Source organism: Dryobates pubescens, chromosome Z, assembly GCF_014839835.1.
Source record: "Dryobates pubescens isolate bDryPub1 chromosome Z, bDryPub1.pri, whole genome shotgun sequence".
Classification (NCBI taxonomy): domain Eukaryota; kingdom Metazoa; phylum Chordata; class Aves; order Piciformes; family Picidae; genus Dryobates; species Dryobates pubescens.
The window spans coordinates 65,765,987-65,786,731 of NC_071657.1; the positions used below are offsets into that span (position 1 = coordinate 65,765,987).

The 20,745-nt window shown below is 44.8% G+C and overlaps 1 protein-coding gene across 1 annotated transcript in view; it reads left to right on the plus strand.

Annotated features, from left to right (window-relative positions):
• Positions 1–13,253: 13,253 nt before the first annotated feature.
• KATNAL2 (katanin catalytic subunit A1 like 2) overlaps positions 13,254–20,745 on the plus strand; it is a 35,471-nt gene continuing 27,979 nt past the window's right edge. Inside the window, exons 1-6 of the mRNA XM_009901696.2 lie at positions 13,254–13,420; positions 14,748–14,790; positions 15,199–15,325; positions 18,282–18,377; positions 19,445–19,543; positions 20,211–20,288. Of these exons, the coding sequence (XP_009899998.2) occupies positions 13,348–13,420; positions 14,748–14,790; positions 15,199–15,325; positions 18,282–18,377; positions 19,445–19,543; positions 20,211–20,288 (516 nt within the window). The 5' untranslated portion in view covers positions 13,254–13,347. The remainder of the gene's footprint in view (positions 13,421–14,747; positions 14,791–15,198; positions 15,326–18,281; positions 18,378–19,444; positions 19,544–20,210; positions 20,289–20,745) is intronic.

Here is a 20,745-nt window from a genome sequence, read left to right on the forward strand (position 1 = left end):
TGAAAGCTATCTGTAATCCTTCTTGAGAAACTTTGCCAGCTCTATTGTTTGCAGCAGGCTTGTATAACTTGGAAGGGAGAAGAGGGGAAAGAAGTCCCTTTTCTTTGTGCTGGGAAATTCTATTCAATGGTAGCCAAGTTATACATTGTTTAAAAGTCACCATTTCCCTTCTCTGCTTGTGTTTCTCAAAATGTACTGTCAGCAAGCCAAACTATAATTGAACATCAGCCTTCTGAAAAGCCTGGCCAGGCTGCAAATAGAACCTGCCATCAAGGGTTAGGGCTGGGCTGGCCACTAAATAAACAGCAGATGTTCTCTATTAACCCCTCTCCATTCTCAAAAGGAAAAAGCAGTAAGGGAGAGAAATTTGTGGGCTGGGGAAAAATGTGAAAGAGTTTGAAACAGTATGAGAATGTGTGGAACAGTATGAGAATGTGAAAGAGAATGAAACAGTAACCATAAAAAGAAAATAAAATATTATTAATGAGAAGATAAGTAAATATGTACACAACCAATATTGAGCTCAACCCTGAGTCCAGTCTGAACTTGGGGGCAGACAGGAACTGGAACACACAGACTGACATGAAGGCAGAACAGACAGAGTCCTTGGATGCCAGGTATTGAAGCTGAGAACTGGACCGTCATTATTCCCCCAGCTTCATACTGAGTGTGAGCTACCTGGAATGGGATATTTTACTGGTCAAGTTGAGGTCACCTGCCCTGTATGCTCCTTGCTGAAAATGCAACTTTTATACTTAGGACCCTTTCACTTACTGGACTCCCAACATGGTATACAAGATTTAGCAGTGACCTTGGTCTCTGCAGGAGCAAGTAAAAGCAAGAGGCTTTCTGCACACCAATCCTTTGTAATAACTATGAACACTGAGTGTTACCACTGCTAGAAGCAAACAGTGTCTGCAAATATATGCCATTAACTTCAGAAAGTGCAGTTACTTAGAAGAGGCTGAACTGAAAAATAAAATCACTGAGCAGAGAATTGGTTCTGTTCTGGTACAAACCATAAGAGAGAACACCATAAGAGAGGTGGTAGAGTAGAATAGAATAGAATAGAATAGAATAGAATAGAATAGAATAGAATAGAATAGAATAGAATAGAATTAACCAGGTTAGAAAAGACCTTCAACATCATGGAGTCCAATCTATCACCCAACACCATCTAATCAACTAAACCATGGCACCAAGTGCCTCATCCAGTCTCCTCTTAAACACCTCCAGTGATGGTGACTCCACCACCACCCTGGGCAGCCCATTCCAATGGGCAATCTCTCTTGCTTGGAAGAACTTTTTCCTAACGTCTAGATTAAACCTCCCCTGGCACAGCTTGAGACTGTTCTGGTCCTCTTGTTCTGGTGCTGGTTGCCTGGGAGAAGAGACCAACCCCCACCTGGCTACAACCTCCCTTCAGGGAGTTGTAGAGAGTAAGAAGGTCTCCCCTGAGCCTCCTTTTCTCTGGGCTAAGCAACCCCAGCTCCCTCAGCCTCTCCTCACAGAGCTGTGCTCAAGGCCCCTCCCCAGCTTTGTTGCCCTTCTCTGGACACCTTCCAGCAACTCAACATCCTTCCTAAACTGAGATACCCAGAACTGGACACAGGACTCAAGGTGTGGCCTAATCAGCGCAGAGTACAGGGGCAGAATGACCTCCCTGCTCCTGCTGGCCACACTGTTCCTGATACAGACTAGGATGCCCTTGGCCTTCTTGGCCACCTGGGAGATGGAGGGAGAAGGAAAACTGGGTAAGTCTATTATGCCTCAACTCCTCTTCCTGGGACATTGTATCAGCTTGCTCTTGAGGCACCCCATACTTGGCAGCTGTCCTAGGTCCTGCAGAAGGTGAAGTCACCACACATACATTATGTTAAGGTCTTTCCCTGTGGGATTACAGATCTAACCACTTGCATCTTGTCTGAATTGGTAATGACAGACCTCTCTGGACTCATCTTACGTACTGCCTCAGCTAGAGGTACAAAGACACGACATTAGAGTAGCATAGTTATTATTTCCAGGCTTCCCAGACTGTGACTTACTCTCATAACATTTTTCTTCATTTAATTGAATATATCCATGAAGAAATATAGTATCAAATGATAATGAAACATTATAGGTATAAATTAATGTTTTAGTAAATCCATTAATTTGATGGATTTACACAAGAGACTACCTTCTATGATCAGGTAACTGCCTGGTGGATGTGGGGAGGGCTGTGGATATAGTCTACCTGGACTTCAGCAAGGCCTTTGACACTGTCCACCACAGCAAACTCCTGGCTAAGCTGTCAGCTCGTGGCTTGGACAGCAGCACTCTGAGCTGGGTTAGGAACTGGGTGGAGGCTGAGCCCAGAGAGTGGTGGTGAAAGGTGCTACATCCAGCTGGCAGCCAGGCACCAGTGGTGTCCCCCAGGGATCAGTGCTGGGCCCCATGCTCTTTAACATCTTTACTGATGATCTGGATGAGGGCATTGAGTCCATCATCAGCAAATTTGGAGGTGACACCAAGTTGGAAGCAGATGTTGATCTGCTGGAGGGTAGAGAGGCTCTGCAGAGGGACCTCGACCAACTGGACAGATGGGCAGAGGCCAACAGGGTAGCATTCAACAAATCCAAGTGCTGGGTGCTGCACTTTGGCCACAAGAACCCCATGCAGAGTTACAGGCTGGGGTGAGAGTGGCTGGAGAGCTGCCAAACAGAAAGGGACCTGGGGGTGCTGATTGACAGCTGGCTGAACAAGAGCTAGCAGTGTGCCCAGGTGGCCAAGAAGGCCAATGGCATCCTGGCCTGGATCATGAATAGTGTGGCCAGTGGGAGCAGGGAGGTCATTCTGCCCCTGTGCTCAGCACTGGTTAGGCCACACCTTGAGTCCTGTGTCCAGGTCTGGGCCCCTCAGTTTAGGACAGATGTTGAGTTACTGGAAGGTGTCCAGAGAAGAGCAACAAAGCTGGGGAGGGGTCTGGAGCACAGCCCTGTGAGGAGAGGCTGAGGGAGCTGGGGTTGCTTAGCCTGGAGAAGAGGAGGCTCAGGGGAGACCTTCTTGGTCTCTACAACTCCCTGAAGGGAGATTGTAGCCAGGAGGGAGTTGGTCTCTTCTCAGAGGCAACCAGCACCAGAACAAGAGGACACAGTCTCAAGCTGCGCCAGGGGAGGTTTAGGCTTGAGGTGTGGAGAAAGTTCTTCACTGAGAGAGTCGTTTGCCATTGGAATGCGCTGCCCAGGGAGGTGGTGGAGTCACCATCCCTGGAGGGGTTCAAGAGGGGATTGGATGTGGCACTTGGTGCCATGGTTGAGTCATGAGGTCTGTGGTGACAGGTTGGACTCGATGACCTTTGAGGTCTCTTCTAACCTTGGTGATTCTGTGATTCTGTGATTTATAATGTAAATGCATTTTGGCAAAAGGGATAGAAACTACTGTATTTAAAAACTAGTGTCTCTAATAGAGTTTAAATTTAAACAGCTCAAAGAGGAATGTGCAACCCTCTCATTTTGCTAGGAATAAATAAAATACACTGTACATGTTGGAGCTAATTAGTTACCTCCTCTACTATTTTGGTTTTTAAAACAAGATCATGCTTAAGTGCCTTGAGCTTTTATTAATTGCATGGGCCCCAAAATCCCCTATAGTAATTGAAATTTTAATTACTTACATTTTTTGTTCTTTTAAGAGTGGAAGCTTATTAAACTTTAAACACTTAAGCATCTATTGAAATTCCAGTGGCTATAAACAACGTGCAATTCTAAATACTAATTAAACAGGAAGGCTAAACTGCTATAAAGTTAAACTGAATTTTAAGTAACTTTGCACTTGTAAGTGCTGCTCTGTTTTTTCATGCCATCTTAGATTTTGCATTTCCTCTCTAAGCACAGCAGAAGTGTCAGTGTCAGTGGACAGTGTCAGTGTCTGTCTGTACTGTGGACACACTTGCAATGAGAATTAGCCCCTAGAGAAAAAACTGCAGTTCAGGAAAGGAGACCAGTGTGGGCAGAGACCTTTTTAAGTGATCAGATAAAGCTGCTGGTGGCACTGACACACACAGAGCTTCACTGACCTCTTCAAAGGGTACATGGTAGAATAAGTGGTGAAAAGCAGGGAGACGCGGGGTTGCTCAAGAAAGCAATGGTATGTTCACCACTGACTCACAAGGTTTGTGATTTGGTAACAGTTACATGCAGAAAGGTTCTTAATTTTTGTTTTGCAGACACTAGGCAGAATTGGAATAAGTAATTTAGATATCTCTGTGCTGTTTTTCATGACTAATCCATAGTATCATCATAGTATCAGTCAGGGTTGGAAGGGAACACAAGGGTCATCTAGTCCCAACCCCCCTGCCATGGGCAGGGACACCCCACACTAGATCAGGATGGCCAGAGCCTCATCCAGCCTGCTCTTAAACACCAACCTGATCTGGATGAGGGCATTGAGTCAGTCATCAGCAAATTTGCAGATGACACCAAGCTGGGAGCAGGAGTTGATCTGTTGGAGGGTAGAGAGGCTCTGCAGAGGGACCTCAACAGGCTGGACAGATGGGCAGAGTCCAAGGGCACAAGATTGAACACATCCAAGTGTCAGGTTCTGCACATTGGCCACAGCAACCCCATGCAGTGCTACAGGCTGGGGTCAGAGTGGCTGGAGAGGAGCCAGGTGGAGAGGGACCTGGGGGTTCTGGTTGATGGTAGGCTGAACATGAGCCTGCAGTGTGCCCAGGCAGCCAAGAGGGCCAATGGCATCCTGGTCTGCATCAGGAACAGTGTGGCCAGCAGGAGCAGGGAGGTCATTCTGCCCCTGTACTCAGGACTGGTTAGGCCACACCTCGAGTACTGTGTCCAGTTCTGGGCTCCTCAGTTTAGGAGGGATGTTGAGTTGCTGGAAGGTGTCCAGAGAAGGGCAACAAAGCTGGGGAGGGGTTTGGAGCACAGCCCTGTGAGGAGAGACTGAGGGAGCTGGGGTTGCTTAGCCTGGAGAAGAGGAGACTCAGGGGTGACCTTCTTGCTCTCTACGACTACGTGAAGGGAGGTTGTAGACAGATGGATGTTGGTCTCTTCTCCCAGGCAGCCAGCACCAGAACAAGAGGACACAGTCTCAGGTTTTGCCAGGGGAGGTTTAGGCTGGATGTCAGGAAGAAGTTCTACACAGAGAGAGTGATTGCCCATTGGAATGGGCTGCCTGGGGAGGTGGTGGAGTCACCATCATTGGAGGTGTTCAGGAGGAGACTTGATGGGGTGCTTGGTTGCATGGCTTAGTTGATTAGGTGGGTTGGATTGTTTGATGGGTTGGACACAATGATCTTGAAGGTCTCTTCCAACCTGTTTTTTTCTATTCTAATTAATTAATAGTTACTATATAGTGTCTTTTCACTTGTTCTAAAACTGCAGTGTAAACTCAGCATAACTGTAATAATTTTTTTTTTAAATTTATTTTCTATTCTAACCTCCAGGGACAGGGCCTCAACCACCTCCCTGGTCAACCCATTCCAGGGCTTCCCCACTCTCATGGTGAAGAACTTCCTCCTCACCTCCAGCCTGAATCTCCCCACCTGCTGCTTCATTCCATTCCCCCTAGACCTGTCACTACCTGAGATCCTGAGAAGTCCCTCCCCAGCCTTCTTGTAGGCCCCCTTCAGATTCTGGAAGGCTACAATTAAGTCACAATGGAGCCTTCTTTTCTCCAGACTGAACAGCCCCAAAGTGACCTGGTAGGATGAACAGCAGCAGAAGACACACCAAATACAAATACTCAAGTGCCAAAAGCATGAATTGTGATCCCTGTCTGTTCATCAGACAGATTCAATTCTCTCATCAGACTATTACTGTAAATATTCAAACATGAAACACTTGATGTGTTTGTCTTCCATGGCAACTGCTGTGTTCTTATACTGTGTTTAAATATTCAGAGGTAGCTGTGATCTTGCCTTTTGATATGTGGCAGACACTAAAGTTTCTCAACATAAGGCAGCAGGAGCAGTTGCACTTACAGGAGTGTGCAAGTGAGACTGTCAGCAGCTTTCTCCTTGCACCTTCAAGCCTGTTTCAGAAAATTCAGATACTCCAGGAGAACAGGTGAAAGGCTTACAATTCAAAATCTGTTTTCCAAACACCTCAAAACATTAAGAAGGAAAAGATCCTTTCAATCCCAGGGTGCTAGTGTTTTTCCTTTGCTCATAACAGTTCAGAACTGATTCATTTCTTGCTGCAGCACCTCTCAGGAACCAACCTACTTCATCCAAGAGCACCATTTCTCCCTGAGAATTGAAAATTCATCTTTGTGCCACCACTGAAAAGCAAGTGAAATTATAGCACTTTAATGAACTCAGAAGCAGTGTGGCTGCATAACCATATCAAGAGGTTGTCCAAGGTAGTGTTGAAGAGGTGCAGTCTGAACTGTTGGTTTCCTGCATCAGAATGTCAGTCACAGAATCTCATAAAAATAAATAATTTAATAGAGTGGTGCAGCAGGATGTTCAGCTCAAGCTGGGTGACTCCAGAGAGGGACCTTTCAGCCAGATGGAGAGGGACCTGGGGGTACTGGTCGATGGTAGGCTGAACATGAGCCTGCAGTGTGCCCAGGCAGCCAAGAGGGCCAATTGCATCCTGGCCTGCATCAAGAACAGTGTGGCCAGCAGGAGCAGGGAGGTCATTCTGCCCCTGTACGCTGCACTGGTTAGGCCACACCTCGAGTACTGTGTCCAGTTCTGGGCCCCTCAGTTTAGGAAGGATGTTGACTTGCTGGAACGAGTCCAGAGAAGGGCAACAAAGTTGGTGAGGGGTTTGGAACACAGCCCTATGAGGAGAGACTGAGGGAGCTGAGATTGCTTAGCCTGGAGAGAAGGAGACTCAGGGGTGACCTTATCACTCTCTACAACTATCTGAAGGGAGGTTGTAGACAGACGGATGTTGGTCTCTTCTCCCAGGCAGCCAGTACCAGAACAAGAGGACACAGTCTCAGGCTGTGCCAGGGGAGGTTTAGGTTGGATGTGAGGAAGAAGTTCTACACAGAGAGAGTGATTGCCCATTGGAATGGGCTGCCTGGGGAGGTGGTGGAGTCACCGTCATTCGAGGTGTTCAGGAGGAGACTTGATGGGGTGCTTGGTGCCATGGGTTAGTTGTTTAGGTGGGTTGGATTGGTTGATGGGTTGGACGTGGTGATCTTGAAGGTCTCTTCCAACCTGGTTTATTCTATTCTGTTCTATTCTATTCTTGGACAAAGAATTCCCTGAGATATTAAATCCTTACAGATCAAGCATCTACTCTTCATGTGCCCTTTGGTCCAACGATGATTCTGGTCTGAGGTGCTCTGACACCTCCTGATTCCTTACTATGTTTCTCCACTGCCTCCAGACAGGCCATTATTTTGGCTAGTTGCAACTTCTGTTGACAGCTGAAGCCCTGAAGCTTCCTTCTCCTCTCTTTAATACCGGTTCTTGAGGCCCTTTTTTGACTAAGTATGTCCATCTTCAATAAATCCAAGTAGAAATTTACAGCTTCAGTGAATCCAGCTACTCATGGTGTGTAAAACTGAACGAACAGCGTGTTGAGTCATACAACATTGTATCTCCAAGTGATTCCTTCTATTTAAAACTTACCTAAGCCAAACCACTAGTATCTCTTAGCAGTAGTGAAGGCTAGAAGTGAGGTGTGATTTCTTTCCTTTTCCCTAGCCAGTTTGATTCTTCTCTGTAGATACACAAAACAAAGATGTTACCAATCTTTCCATTGATATGTGAAATACAAATACATTTTCACCCTGCAGGAAACAGTAACAACAAATCCCATCCCTTTCTTAATTGTGTCACTAGATGGCCCCACGTCTGAAGCAAACATACCAGAGAGTATCCCCTACACTGGGAGACCATTCTCCTGCTCTGCCAGATACATTTCACAGGTTGGCAAGTGCATGGAAGGGTATTGGCTTGGAGACAAGACTGTTGAGGGAAGGCCTTATCACTCTACAGCTACCTGAAAGGAGGTTGTGGCAAGGTGGGTGTTGGTCTCCAAAGAAACATGCAATACGGTAAGAGGAAACAGCCTCAAGTTGTTCCAGGGGGAGGTTTAGATTGGACATTAGGGAACATTTTCTTTACTTAAAGGGTTGTTAAGAATTGGAACAGGCTACCTAGGGAAGTGGTGGAGTCACCACCCTTGGAGGTATTTAAAAGACATAGATGTAATGTCGAGGGACATGGTTTAATAGTGAACTTGGCTGTGCTGGGTTAAAAGTTGGACTTGATCTTAATGGTTGGACTTGATCTTAAAGGTCTTTCCAACCTAAATGATCCTATGATTCTAAATTAGCATCAGAATGCTGTATGATATCCAGAAGGAGCAGACAGAGCTAATCTGACAAAGAAAAGTCATGCTACAGAGGTAAATTGGGTTTGTAGTACACTGCATCCCTCAAAAAGACCTTTGCCTAGGAAAAATATGATTCTCTGGTATCTGCAGTTTGCTATAATGATGCTTCCTTCCAAGAGACAAGAAGGATAAGGTAATTGTGTTTCTACATGGATATTCCTGTTAGGCATCTTGTGGAGTATAAAACATTAGCCTTGGTCCGTAGTAATTCTTCGCCTTGTTTGTATGCCAGGCCCTAGCAGAGAGCATCAGCAGTTATTGCTACAGGCACTGGTGCTGTGTTTCCTGTATGAAGAGTCAAAGATTTGTGTTTCTCACCTGCAGGGTCAAAACATTTGTGATAGGGATTTTCTTGAGGATGGATGTAGTCAGTGTTCAACTGGCACACAAGAAACTGGGGATGGAAGTGGGAGTCAGTGTGTGCATTGCGGTGCAGTGTGATCGTGAATCTGCGTGTGTTGTGCAAGCGACAGGAACAGCTGCTCTTTCCCCATCCACTGATTAAGTGCTGCCCTTTCATGCTCACACTGGGTTCCTCATAATTAATCACAGAATCATAGAATCTTCAAATATCTCAAATTGGAAGGGACCCATAAGGCTCATTGAGTCCAGTTCTCAGTGCATAATGCCAGCATCCTAAAAAGGAAAGAAAATAACTTATTTACCTAAATGTGGCTTTAGCCATACCTCATTTTTCTGTGGTCCCAGCTTCAGATCCCAATGAGGCAGACCAATGTATCATAGTATCATAGCATCAGTCAGGGTTGGAAGGGACCACAAGGATCCTCTAGTTCTAACCCTCCTGCCATGGGCAGGGACACCCCACACTAGATCAGGCTGGCCAGAGCCTCATCCAGCCTGGCCTTAAACACCTCCAGGGATGGGGCCTCAACCACCTCCCTGGGCAACCCATTCCAGGGCTTCACCACTCTCATGGGGAAGAACTTCCTCCTCACCTCCAGCCTCAATCTCCCCACCTCCAGCTTCATTCCATTCCCCCTAGTCCTAGCACTACCTGAGATTGTGAGCAGTCCCTCCCCAGCCATCTTGTAGCCCCCTTCAGATACTGGAAGGCCACAATGAGGTCACCTTGGAGCCTTCTCTTCTCCAGACTGAACAGCCCCAACTCCTTCAGTCTGTCCTCATAGGAGAGGTGCTCCAGTCCTCTGCTCATCCTCGTGGGCCTTCTCTGGACACCTTCCAGCACCTCCAGATCCCTCTTGTAATAGAGGCTCCAGAACTGGAGGCAGTACTCCAGGTGGGGTCTCAGCAGAGCTGAGTAGAGGGGGAGAATCCCCTCCCTTGCCCTGCTGGCCACACTTCTCTTGCTGCAGCCCAGGATCTGGTTGGCTTTCCGGGCTGCAAGTGCACACTGAGAGCTCTTGTTGAGCTTCTCCTCCACCAGCACCCCCAAGTCTCTCTCCTCAGGGCTGCTTTCCAGCCAGTCCCTGCCCAGCCTGGATTTGTACCTGGGATTGCCTCGACCCAGCTGCAGGAGCCTGCACTTGGTCTTGTTGAACCTCATGAGGTTGGCTTGTGCCCATCTCTCCATCCTGTCCAGGTCCCTCTGGATGGCATCCCTTCCCTCCAGCCTGTCTGCTGCACCACACAGCTTGGTGTCATCAGCAGACTTGCTGAGGGTGCACTCAATGCCACTGTCCATGGCACCCACGAACATGTTAAACAAGCCTGGTCCCAGGACTGATCCCTGAGGGACTCTGCTTGTCCCTGGCCTCCCCTGGGACATGGATCCATAGACAGCCATTCTTTGGGTGCTGCTATCAAGCCAGTTATGTATCCATCTAGTGGTCACCCATCACACCCATGTGTCACCAGCTTGGAGACCAGGATATGGTGGGGGACAGTGTCGAAGGCTTTGCTCAGGCCCAGGTAAACGACATCAGTTGCTGCCCCTCAGCTATTAATGTTGTCACCTGTTCTTTGAAGGCCACCAGGCTTGTCAGTCAGGATTTGCCCTTGGTGAAGCCATGCTGACTGTTGTAATAATATAGATTTTATATTGATGTTATATTTGCCTTGTGAAATACTTTCAGGACAAGATGTAAGCAGGTGAAGACCTTTATTATGTTATACAGCAAAGTTATCTAGTCTATCAGAAAGCACATGTGTCACATCTCAATTGGTCATTTTCTACTGGCATGTGTGTAATTAAGGCATACAATAGGTCAAAATAACAAAACAGCATTTTAACACATCCAAAAAATTCTGCCCGGTGTGGTAGGTTGAGAGAGGGCCTAGCTGTCCCTCCCCCACAGAGTAAGAAACCACAGCTAAACTCAGTCAGAGAAGCAAAGCTATATTTACAAGCATATATATAATGCAGGTTATATTTAACACAATTTATACAGTATAAATACTGTAAAATATATATAAATGTATATAAATATATATAAATGTATATAAATATATATAAATGTATATAAAATATATACAGAAATACACAGCAAAGAAAAATAACACAACAAAATTCCCTCCTCGAGGAGGGTTTCCCTCCCTGTAACCCCCTCTCTCCCCCCCTACCTCCCTTTTTTCCCAAAAAGGGGTTAGAGAGAGAAAGAAAGGCAGTTATTAAGGAAAAGAGATGTTACTAGGCTTCAAAAGCACATGCAGGAATTAGTTTTGCTTATCTCAAGGTCAGCTCCATCTAGTTCGCTGAGAAGCAGACAGACACAGAAGCAGAACAGGCTGGAACGGCAGAACAGGCTGAAACTCCGAAAAATTCCAACTGCCTTACAACTTAAAGTTGCATTCTGCCCATCTACCAATTTACCGTTTAGAATATCATGTTTTCATTTTGATACAAAAACATTCAGCCAGAGTGTTCCCAACACTGTCTCTCTCTTAAAGGCACAGCCTCAAACGGTCACAGCCCAGTTTCTCCCCTTTGGTTACAAGGTGTTTACATTACCCTCAGAGTCAAAGACAAAAACATAGCTTTCTCTAATTTGAGCAAAGGCAAATCTTCCCTATAGCCTTCCAAAGCTATCTGAAAATAACCTCTTCCCACAGACCAAAGTCAATATGCTGATTTCTAGAGCGACTCTGAAATCTCAGGATTTCTCTGCAGACACTCAACATGTATCTCATGTTTCATCAGTCAGGCTTTTTTCCAGTATCTTAGAAGATTCCAGTTTCCACTGCCTCTTCTGCTCTACTTGATATTGCACTTTATGCCTCCCCCATGCCCCTGATGTAGTGTCACTGAAAGATGACATGTATGTTTTACGCTGCCATGTTGTGGTCACTGAACCATTCATGAATGGCTTTGACTTCTCCAATCTGCGTGAATAAATCCTCCAACTGACTCCATATTGAAATCTGCATGTCAAGACCTTTGGTCACTCCTGTGTTAAAGTTGGACAAGACTGTTGTTATCCCAAACTACTAATTATTAAATAACTCTGTGTTTCACTTCTGTTTATAGATCAGGGTCCACAAATTGGGAGATGATAGGTTGGGCACGAGGATCTTGAAGGTCTCTTCCAACCTGGTCTATTCTATTCTATTCTATTCTATTCTATTCGATTCTATTCGATTCTATTCGATTTGATTCGACTCTTCTTGCCCTTCTCCCTGATTGCACCCCATCCAGGTTGTATCTGGAAGCAAGGGTCTTTTTTATTTGCTCCAAAGGGCTTTGGGTCAGGCCATGAATGGCTTGTACAATGCTGCACTGACATATCCAAGGGTGCTGCTTCTCCAGCTACCCCTGTGTTTATTATGGGTGCCCTCAGCTGTGGTTCTTGGGTGGGTTTTCCTTCTGGGATCTTCCTATGCCACCTTCTCTTTCCTAATAATATATAGCTGGTCCTTACAGTGTAGTTATGCAGGCCCAGACCTCTTCTCCATCCCCCTGCCTTCAACCACTCAGTTTCTAGTTTCTAGAGCGAGGGACACAACAGGCACGATTCCCTTGCAGACACTATTCATGAGGTCTGCAAGACTCATGCACACTGAAATTCTCATCAGGCTTGAACATGTTGGAGATTCATAACCATAGTAAGGGAAGTAAATAATTTTTCAACCTCAAAATGATTTTCTCTTCGGTAGGAAAAGGATTCTCCCCACCCAGTAGCCCTGATAATGCGTAAGAAAAATTACACTAAACACCACTTCCCTTCTGTTTATTAACAGGGAGTTGTTTTACTGTTCTTATGTGCTGTCGCCTTAATTTGTTTGTTTCCATGGGCTACATTTAGATGCTGTTTACAGCAAAAAAGAGAATATTACATTTGATCCAGAGTTTTGTCTTAATCCACAGGAGGAGCTACGAACAGAAGCTCGTCGAAAAAATCTTCTCATTCTAATTTTGCATTATTTAACGGAGGAAGGGTATGTGCATTAAATAATAGTGCTCTGCATTTGTGGGTTTGTGTGTGTTTGCCCTCCCATAAAGTATCCTTTTGTCCTCTCTTGGGTGGATGGACAGCATGGCTCTTTGGTTTGATGGGACCTCCACCCAGGGAGGTGGTAGAGTCACCATCCCTGGATGTGTTCAAGAGGGGATCGGCCATGGCACTCGGTGCCATGGTCTAGTCATGAGGTCTTGGGTGATAGGTTGGACTTGATGATCTTTGAGGTCTCTTCCAACCTTGCTGATACTGTGAAGTAAACTACTATTATCTGTCTTGGCAGTTTACTTTGCTAAATTGTTTTAGTTTCTGGAACAACAACAGCAACAAATGTCCTACATAATTTAAAAACACTTCAGAGCAATCAGCAAAGGGGTTTTAAATAGAATCCATGCTTTTGTAGTAGAGTTGTGGATGGGTTAAAAATATCATGTGCTTACTAATATTGTTTGCTTTCTCTGTCAAAAATCATGATCAGCTAGTAACTCTCACTTTTCTGATCTTTGGGGTTTCTTTGAACCAGGTATGTTGATGCTGCAAATGCTTTGGAACAAGAAACAAAATTAACTTTACGTGGCTTTGAAGTTTGTGACAACATTGATCTTGAAACAATTTTGATGGAATATGAAAGCTATTACTTTGTAAAATTTCAAAAGTATCCTAAAATTACCAAAAAGGTCCTGGACACTGGTATGTGGCTGTATTCAACAAGAAAGCTTCTGTTTCTCAAAGCCTAAGGTTTGCCTGATACTTTTGCCACCCTTCTCCTGTTTGTCAGTGATTAGAACTCTCTTACAGTTACAGGGCAATAGATTAAGCACACAGAACATCAGAATCTCAATTCTGGAGCTTTGAGCCCTTCTGCTCTTCCCTCTCTCTTAAAAGGAACAAGGTGATATTACTCTCACTTTCAAAAACTGGTTTGATATTGGAAAATGCCATGTAAGCCCAAAATGCTGTGGCATAGATGTGTTCTCTTTTCCTGGGGACAAATAGTAAGGTTGCTCCATTTTGGATTTAATTTTACAATTAAAATAACTCACTTAAATTAAACCAGGTGCTTAAAAGCTACTAGTCTCATTAACCATTTGTTTTCATATTTGCATATATTAAAGGTAATCTGTCAAACAAGTAATAGGTTTATTTGCTCTAAAGCACTTAATGTCTGGGGTATGAATGAATGATGCATAACTAGGCAAATCAGAACATGGATGTTTTGTTATGACCCTAAGGGCCTGAATGGTTTCGTGCTTGAGCACAAAATGTAACTTACGAAAGGTGTAAGAACAGCTGTATATGAGTCAGTTATGAAGAGGTTGGAGGGTGCAGAAAACACCAACATCTCTACTTATTTGTCTTGTAAGAAAAACACATCCATTAGAAAAGAGGATGACTGGCCAGGGAACATCTCTGAGCAGTCATCATTGTTACACATGGCTGCCAGCAACTTTGAAATCACAGGTAAATGAAGCATCATATAAATATAATAGAATTACTAGCATAGGTTAAATTGTTTGGAAAGATACTAAAGCTGCTGGTCATCAGTACACTCACAGTGATATGGAAGATCAGTCATAGCTGGAAGCAAGCATTATCTGCATGCAAAAGATTTACAGGTAGAACCTAGTGATTGGTGTTACTACAAAGACAAGCAGTCTTGCAGGACAAAAAACAAAGGGATTGGTGGTGTCTTGATATGTCACATGTGATAAAATTACTATTAAGGAGAGTGAGGTAAATTCTTACTTCCCATTTCAGCAAGGAAGAGATGATTAGCATTAAATAATCATTCTATATGATACAGTAAATAAGTTTGTTGTGTTTGGTCTAATTTCTGGTACTGTTTTTAATGTGAAAATGAAATTGGTTTTTAAAAAGTAAGCAAAGGAACCAAAGACAGAATTAGCCTGAAATTTAACAATCCATAAGCAAAAAAATGCCAAAACCAAAACAACAAAAACCAGTTGCCCTTTTTATCTCCTTCATTATTTTCCATTTAATATTTATTTTGCACCAGTGGAAAAGAAGCAACAGCTAAGAAATGGAGGAAGACCAAGAAGGTAAGAGAAATGTGTGCTTTTGTTTTTCCTGTGCAGGAAATTTTACTATAAAAGCAATATGAAGCATGAGTAAAATAATGTTGTGATACTGCAGGAATACTAAAGCCTTCAGTCATGTTCCTGACTGTGTGATGCATTTTTCTGTATCTTTTAGAGTAAAATAAAAACTTGTTTCCCAACTGGAGATGCAGACAATTTACACAGTTTCTATAGAGTGGATAAGATAGAGTGATGTGTTTGAAAGCAATAAGCACTGAAATTTGCCGTGGTTGAAACTTGCGCCTTAACATCTGTGGGAGCAAAGTTAACCCCAAACTGTTTTGTTTGAAAATGCTACTTTTTAATCTTTTAGTACTTTGAAGAAAGAAGTTGATAAAACCTTTCAAGACTTTTGGGTTTTTATTCTAGGGCATCAAGCTCTTCTCAGAATCTCCCAAGGCTCAAATATCATCAGACAGTGGAACAACCATTGTCAAAAGCATCACCTGGGAGTGCAAACGAATTTAAATCATCCACTAAGGAGAGCCCCAAACAGGTCTAAACATGTTTTATTGTGACAACATTACAGTTGGAATTAATGTGATTTTGTTTTGAAAAGCTATAGCCGGCAAAGGGATGTGAGCTACACAGCAATTGTGCTCTGCAGAGGGACCTCAACCGACTGGACAAATGGGTGGAGTCCAATGGGATGGCATTTAGCAAGTCCAAGTGCCGGGTGCTGCACTTTGGCCACAACAACTCCATGCAGTGCTACAGGCTGGGGTCAGAGTGGCTGGAGAGCTCCCAAACAGAGAGGGACCTGGGGGTGCTGATTGACAGCCACCTAAACATGAGCCAGCAGTGTGCCCAGGTGGCCAAGAGGGCCAATGGCATCCTGGCCTGTATTAGGAATAGTGTGGCCAGCAGGAGCAGAGAGGTCATTGTGCCCCTGTACTCTGCATTGGTTAGGCCACACCTTGAGTCCTGTGTCCAGTTCTGGGCCCCTCAGTTTAGGAAGGACATTGAGACTCTTGAAGGTGTCCAGGGAAGGGCAGCAAGGCTGGGGAGAGGCCTTGAGCACAAGCCCTCTGAGGAGAGGCTGAGGGAGCTGGGATTGTTTAGCCTGGAGGAGAGGAGGCTAAGGGGTTACCTCATTGCTGTCTACAACTACCTGAAAGGTGGTTGTAGACAGGAAGGGGTTGGTCTCTTCTCCCAGACAACCAGCACCAGAACAAGGGGACACAGTCTCAAGCTGCACCAGGGGAAGTTTAGGCTTGAGGTAAGGAGAAAGTTCTTCACTGAGCGAGTCGTTCGTCATTGGAATGTGCTGCCCAGGGAGGTGGTGGAGTCACCATCCCTGGAGGTGCTCAAGAGGGGATTGGACGTGGCACTTGGTGCCATGGTCTAGTCATGAGGTCTGTGGTGACAGGTTGGACTCGATGATCCTCGAGGTCTCTTCCAACCTTGGTGATACTGTGACGCTGTGAACTAATGGGTTTTACTAATTATGTAGTTCAAGGATTATAGATTTAAGACACTATGCTTTCTGGCTGCCAGTTGAGGAGCAAGTCATAGGCAAAAATTCCAGGAAAAGGTGTCTTATAATCCAACCTGTACTGAAAGTGACTGGAGTTTTCCTCTTACCTCTGGCAGATTGATCTTTCAATGCCAAAAAGCCAGACAAATAATCCAAGCTGGAAGTCTGGTGTCAGTTGTAAGAACCTTCACAGCATGTAAGATGTTTGAGATAAGGGGAGTAATTTGGCTCTGCAATTTTCAGTATTGTGAGTCTTATTTTGGTAAGATTGCTGTGAAAACTACTTTATTACTATCCCTTACAGAGAAGGAGCAGGAACAGCAGGTGGGTGGGCAGGCACCCTGTCTGTTGGAGCTTTTGAGGAACTGTGAAGAGAGACTTATTTTATTTTTTTCCTTTAGTCCTTGGCCCTTCTGCTGCTTAGGGTGGATCTCATCTCACACCAATTCTCTCACCCTTTAAAAGACTTTGCTTTTGTAAACTACAGCAAGTGACTGCTGTGAAGGGAATGTCAAAGTAACCCATAATCCTAAAATTACAACTCATTTCTGAGTTGACATACTGTGCCTTATGCTTGCTTGTTGTTTCTGCTGTTCAGTACATGTTTCTCTTCATAGCTATGTAATGTGCAGATTTCTACAGTTAAAATGAAATGTAATAATACGTGACATGAATGCTCTAGAGCTCTAGAGTTTTCACCGCTGCTGTCTGCAATCAGATACAGTCTGATTAAATGCACAGTGGTGTTTCTCTGACAAACACTGGGTTAGGAACTGGCTGGAGGGCCGAGTCCAGAGAGTGGTGGTGAATGGTGCCACGGCCAGCTGGCAGCCAGTCATCAGTGGCATCCCCCAGGGATTAGTGCTGGGCCCCATCCTCTTTAACATCTTCATTGATGATCTGGATGAGGGGATTGAGTCAGTCATGAGCAAGTTTGCAGATGACACCAAGTTAGGAGCAGATGTTGGTCAGTTAGAGGGTGGAAGGGCTCTGCAGAGGGACTTCGACTGACTGGACAGATGGGCAGAGTCCAATTGCATGGCATTTAACAAGTCCAAGTGCCGGGTGCTGCACTTTGGCCACGACAACCCCATGCAGAGCTACAGGCTGGGGTCAGAGTGGCTGGAGAGCTCCCAAACAGAGAGGGACCTGGGGGTGCTGATTGACAGCCGCCTAAACATGAGCCAGCAATGTGCCCAGGTGGCCAAGAGGGCCAATGGCATCCTGGCCTGTATTAGGAATAGTGTGGCCAGCAGGAGCAGGGAGGTCATTGTGCCCCTGTACACTGCACTGGTTCAGCCACACCTTGAGTCCTGTGTCCAGTTCTGGGCCCTTCAGTTTAAGAAGGACATTGAGACTCTTGAGGGTATCCAGGGAAGGGCAGCAAGGCTGGGGAGAGGCCTTGAGCACAGCCCTGTGAGGAGAGGCTGAGGGAGCTGGGGTTGTTTAGCCTGGAGAAGAGGAGGCTCAGGGGTGACCTCCTTACTCTCTACAACTCCCTGAAGGGAGGTAGTAGCCAGAAGGGGGTTGGTCTCTTCTCCCAGGCAACCAGCACCAGAACAAGGGGACACAGTCTCAAGCTGTGCCAGGGGAGGTTTAGACTTGAGGTGAGGAGAAAGTTCTTCTCTGAGAGAGTCGTTCATCATTGGAATGTGCTGCCCAGGGAGGTGGTGGAGTCACCATCCTTGGAGGTGGAGTCACCATCCCTGGAGGTGTTCAAGAGGAGATTGGACGTGGCACTTGGTGCCATGGTCTAATCATAAGGTCTGTGGTGACAGGTTGGACTCGATGATCCTCAGGGTCTCTTCCAACCTTGGTGATACTGTGATACTGTGATTACTGCTGCAACTTCCATGCAATGACACAGCTTACCTGGACATATATGAAGAGATGGAATGATGCATATTATAGGTGAACTGTAACATATCTACTTGGCTACATATCTGTTTTTAAATAGTTTTTTTGTTTCCTTTAGAATAATGAAAATGCAACTGCTCTGGAGCAATCGGACTTTGGTTTAAGCATCTCAGCAGTCAACAAATCTGGAGGTGACAGCACTCACCCAAGAAGGGTTGGTGGAAACCTGGCTTGCAATTTATGATAGAAATGCGAATGTAGAAAAGAGCACATGGAAGTTTTTCACAGATATCAAATGCAAGCTTTTTGTGTCTATCTTTATGTAAAATTTTCCTTTATAATTAGGTAAAGGGTCAGTTTATTATTTTTGGCAGTGTAAGGAACTTAGAAGTTCCTGTTCACAACGGAGACAGAGGAGTTTGGTAAGGCTTTATTCAAACAAAGGGAGAGTCCACAGGACAGTTCCTGGTGGTATCTCTCAAATTGCTGGGAGATGCAGCTCCCTTTTATCCTGGCCGCAAATTTCCCTCTCCTTTTCCCTATAGGCTAGGTACTCAGGATTTACAGTCTTTCCCCAGACGCCTACTGCATGTCCCCCTTCACATGCAACCCCCCCTACTACTACATACATTGTATGTTCATTCAAGTTAGGTTCTTCACGACTTTGGGTGGAGAAGCTAATATTAAGAAGTCTATTAAGCCTGCGCGCTGGCCAGAAAGTTCAAGAGTCTAGGCTATGTTCAGTGTCTTGTCATCCTCTGACAGACTCCCACTGATTTACCTTGAATTTAAGATAAAGGTCTTTTGCAGCTGATGCTTTGTTGTTTGCACATGTAGGTAAGGGAAACTGTCTGTTTCCCCTCCCTTCTTCTTCTAGCCCCCCTTCAGACAATTCTTCCTTTGTAAAGACAGCAGTTACTTTTAATCCCATCAGCAGGAATTCACTGCATTGGAGGCTCTGCTTGCACTAAACGGTATTGCCAGCATCATCAAAAAGGGAAAACTTTCTTGTTTTAAAATCCAGTGGTAATAACTAAAATTGAAGCCAATTTTCAAATTCCTGAATGAGATGATTAGAGGCCTTGCAGTTCAATTTTTGCAATGACTGAGGAGATGTTTGTTCTTTTCCCATTGCTACCACAGGTTCTGTGGTCAGGTTTTGCCATATTTAGGACTGCTTGTGCAGTAGGGAAACTAATAACTGTAAGTGGCAAGCAAAGTTTAGTCCACTGCAGTTTTAACAGTTAAAGCCCATCAAAACTTTATTTTTATTTTTTTCAGGGCCAAGTAATTGATTTCTATGGAATGATTCAGGATGCTGTCAAAGTATCACCAAACAGAATAGCTTTGAACAGCCTTAATTGCGATCCAGATCCAGCTGTAAGTATTTCTGTTGGTACGTCCACCCAATGAATATGAATGTAAGTTTTACATCATCAAGATCAGAGCAAAGTACGGCAACGATGTTGTCTTTGTTCCCAAGTGCTAAGAAAGCACTTATATTTCTGAGATGCAAATTTCCTCCTTGAGTGGACAGTTAACACTTGATAGCAGCCTAATTTGTTGACAGTTGTTTACTCTTTCAACATGAAAGTAGGTAAAGTACACAAATGTTACCTTGTGATTTACCAAAAACGAAGAGACTGCGGAAAGGCACAGAACCTCTGAGGTAGTTTCTTACAATGCATCCAGCTGATACGGTGCCAGTCTGCCTGACACCTCCTGCGCTTGGAGACACCCAGTGTCTCACTGTGACAATGCAGTGGCCCGCAGTTACGTGTTTCACTTCTCTTAATCTGTATAGGAGTACCTGGGCCACGGGAGAGCTGTTTGGTTTAATGTTAATTACGGATTGCATTCTGTAAAATGAAAATGTTAGTTACTGCCAATATGGCTCACATCAAAATCTTTGTAATTACCCATATTTTTACAGCTTTCAAAGTTGATAATACTATGATTTGTATCTGCCTTTTTGAAACTATGTCATAGTTTGTCTGTTTAAAAATAACTGAAGTCTGACAAGAAATTATGCTTTTCTTTTTTTTAGGAACGATTGTTGAAACCCCTTAGTGCTTTTACTGGCATGACTGGTGAGATGAAAGAGCTTGCAATGGTTGTAAGCAGAGTAAGATCAGCTGCAGAAAGATCTCTTTTTGTCACCTGAGAATACTGTGTGTTTCATTTTACTGTTACCGACAGTAACTTATTCTTGAACGTGCAAGCAATTTTTCTTGTCATGCAACTCCCAACAAGTCAACACATTGCAGTGTGCCCAGGCAGCCAAGAGGGCCAATGGCATCCTGGCCTGCATCAGGAACAGTGTGGCCAGCAGGAGCAGGGAGGTCATTCTGCCCCTGTACACTGCACTGGTTAGGCCACACCTCAAGTACTGTGTCCAGTTCTGGGCCCCTCAGTTTAGGAAGGATGTTGAGTTGCTGGAACGAGTCCAGAGAAGAGCAACGAAGCTGGTGAGGGGTTTGGAACACAGCCCTATGAGGAGAGGCTGAGGGAGCTGGGGTTGCTTAGCCTGGAGAAGAGGAGGCTCAGGGGTGACCTTATTACTCTCTACAACTACCTGAAGG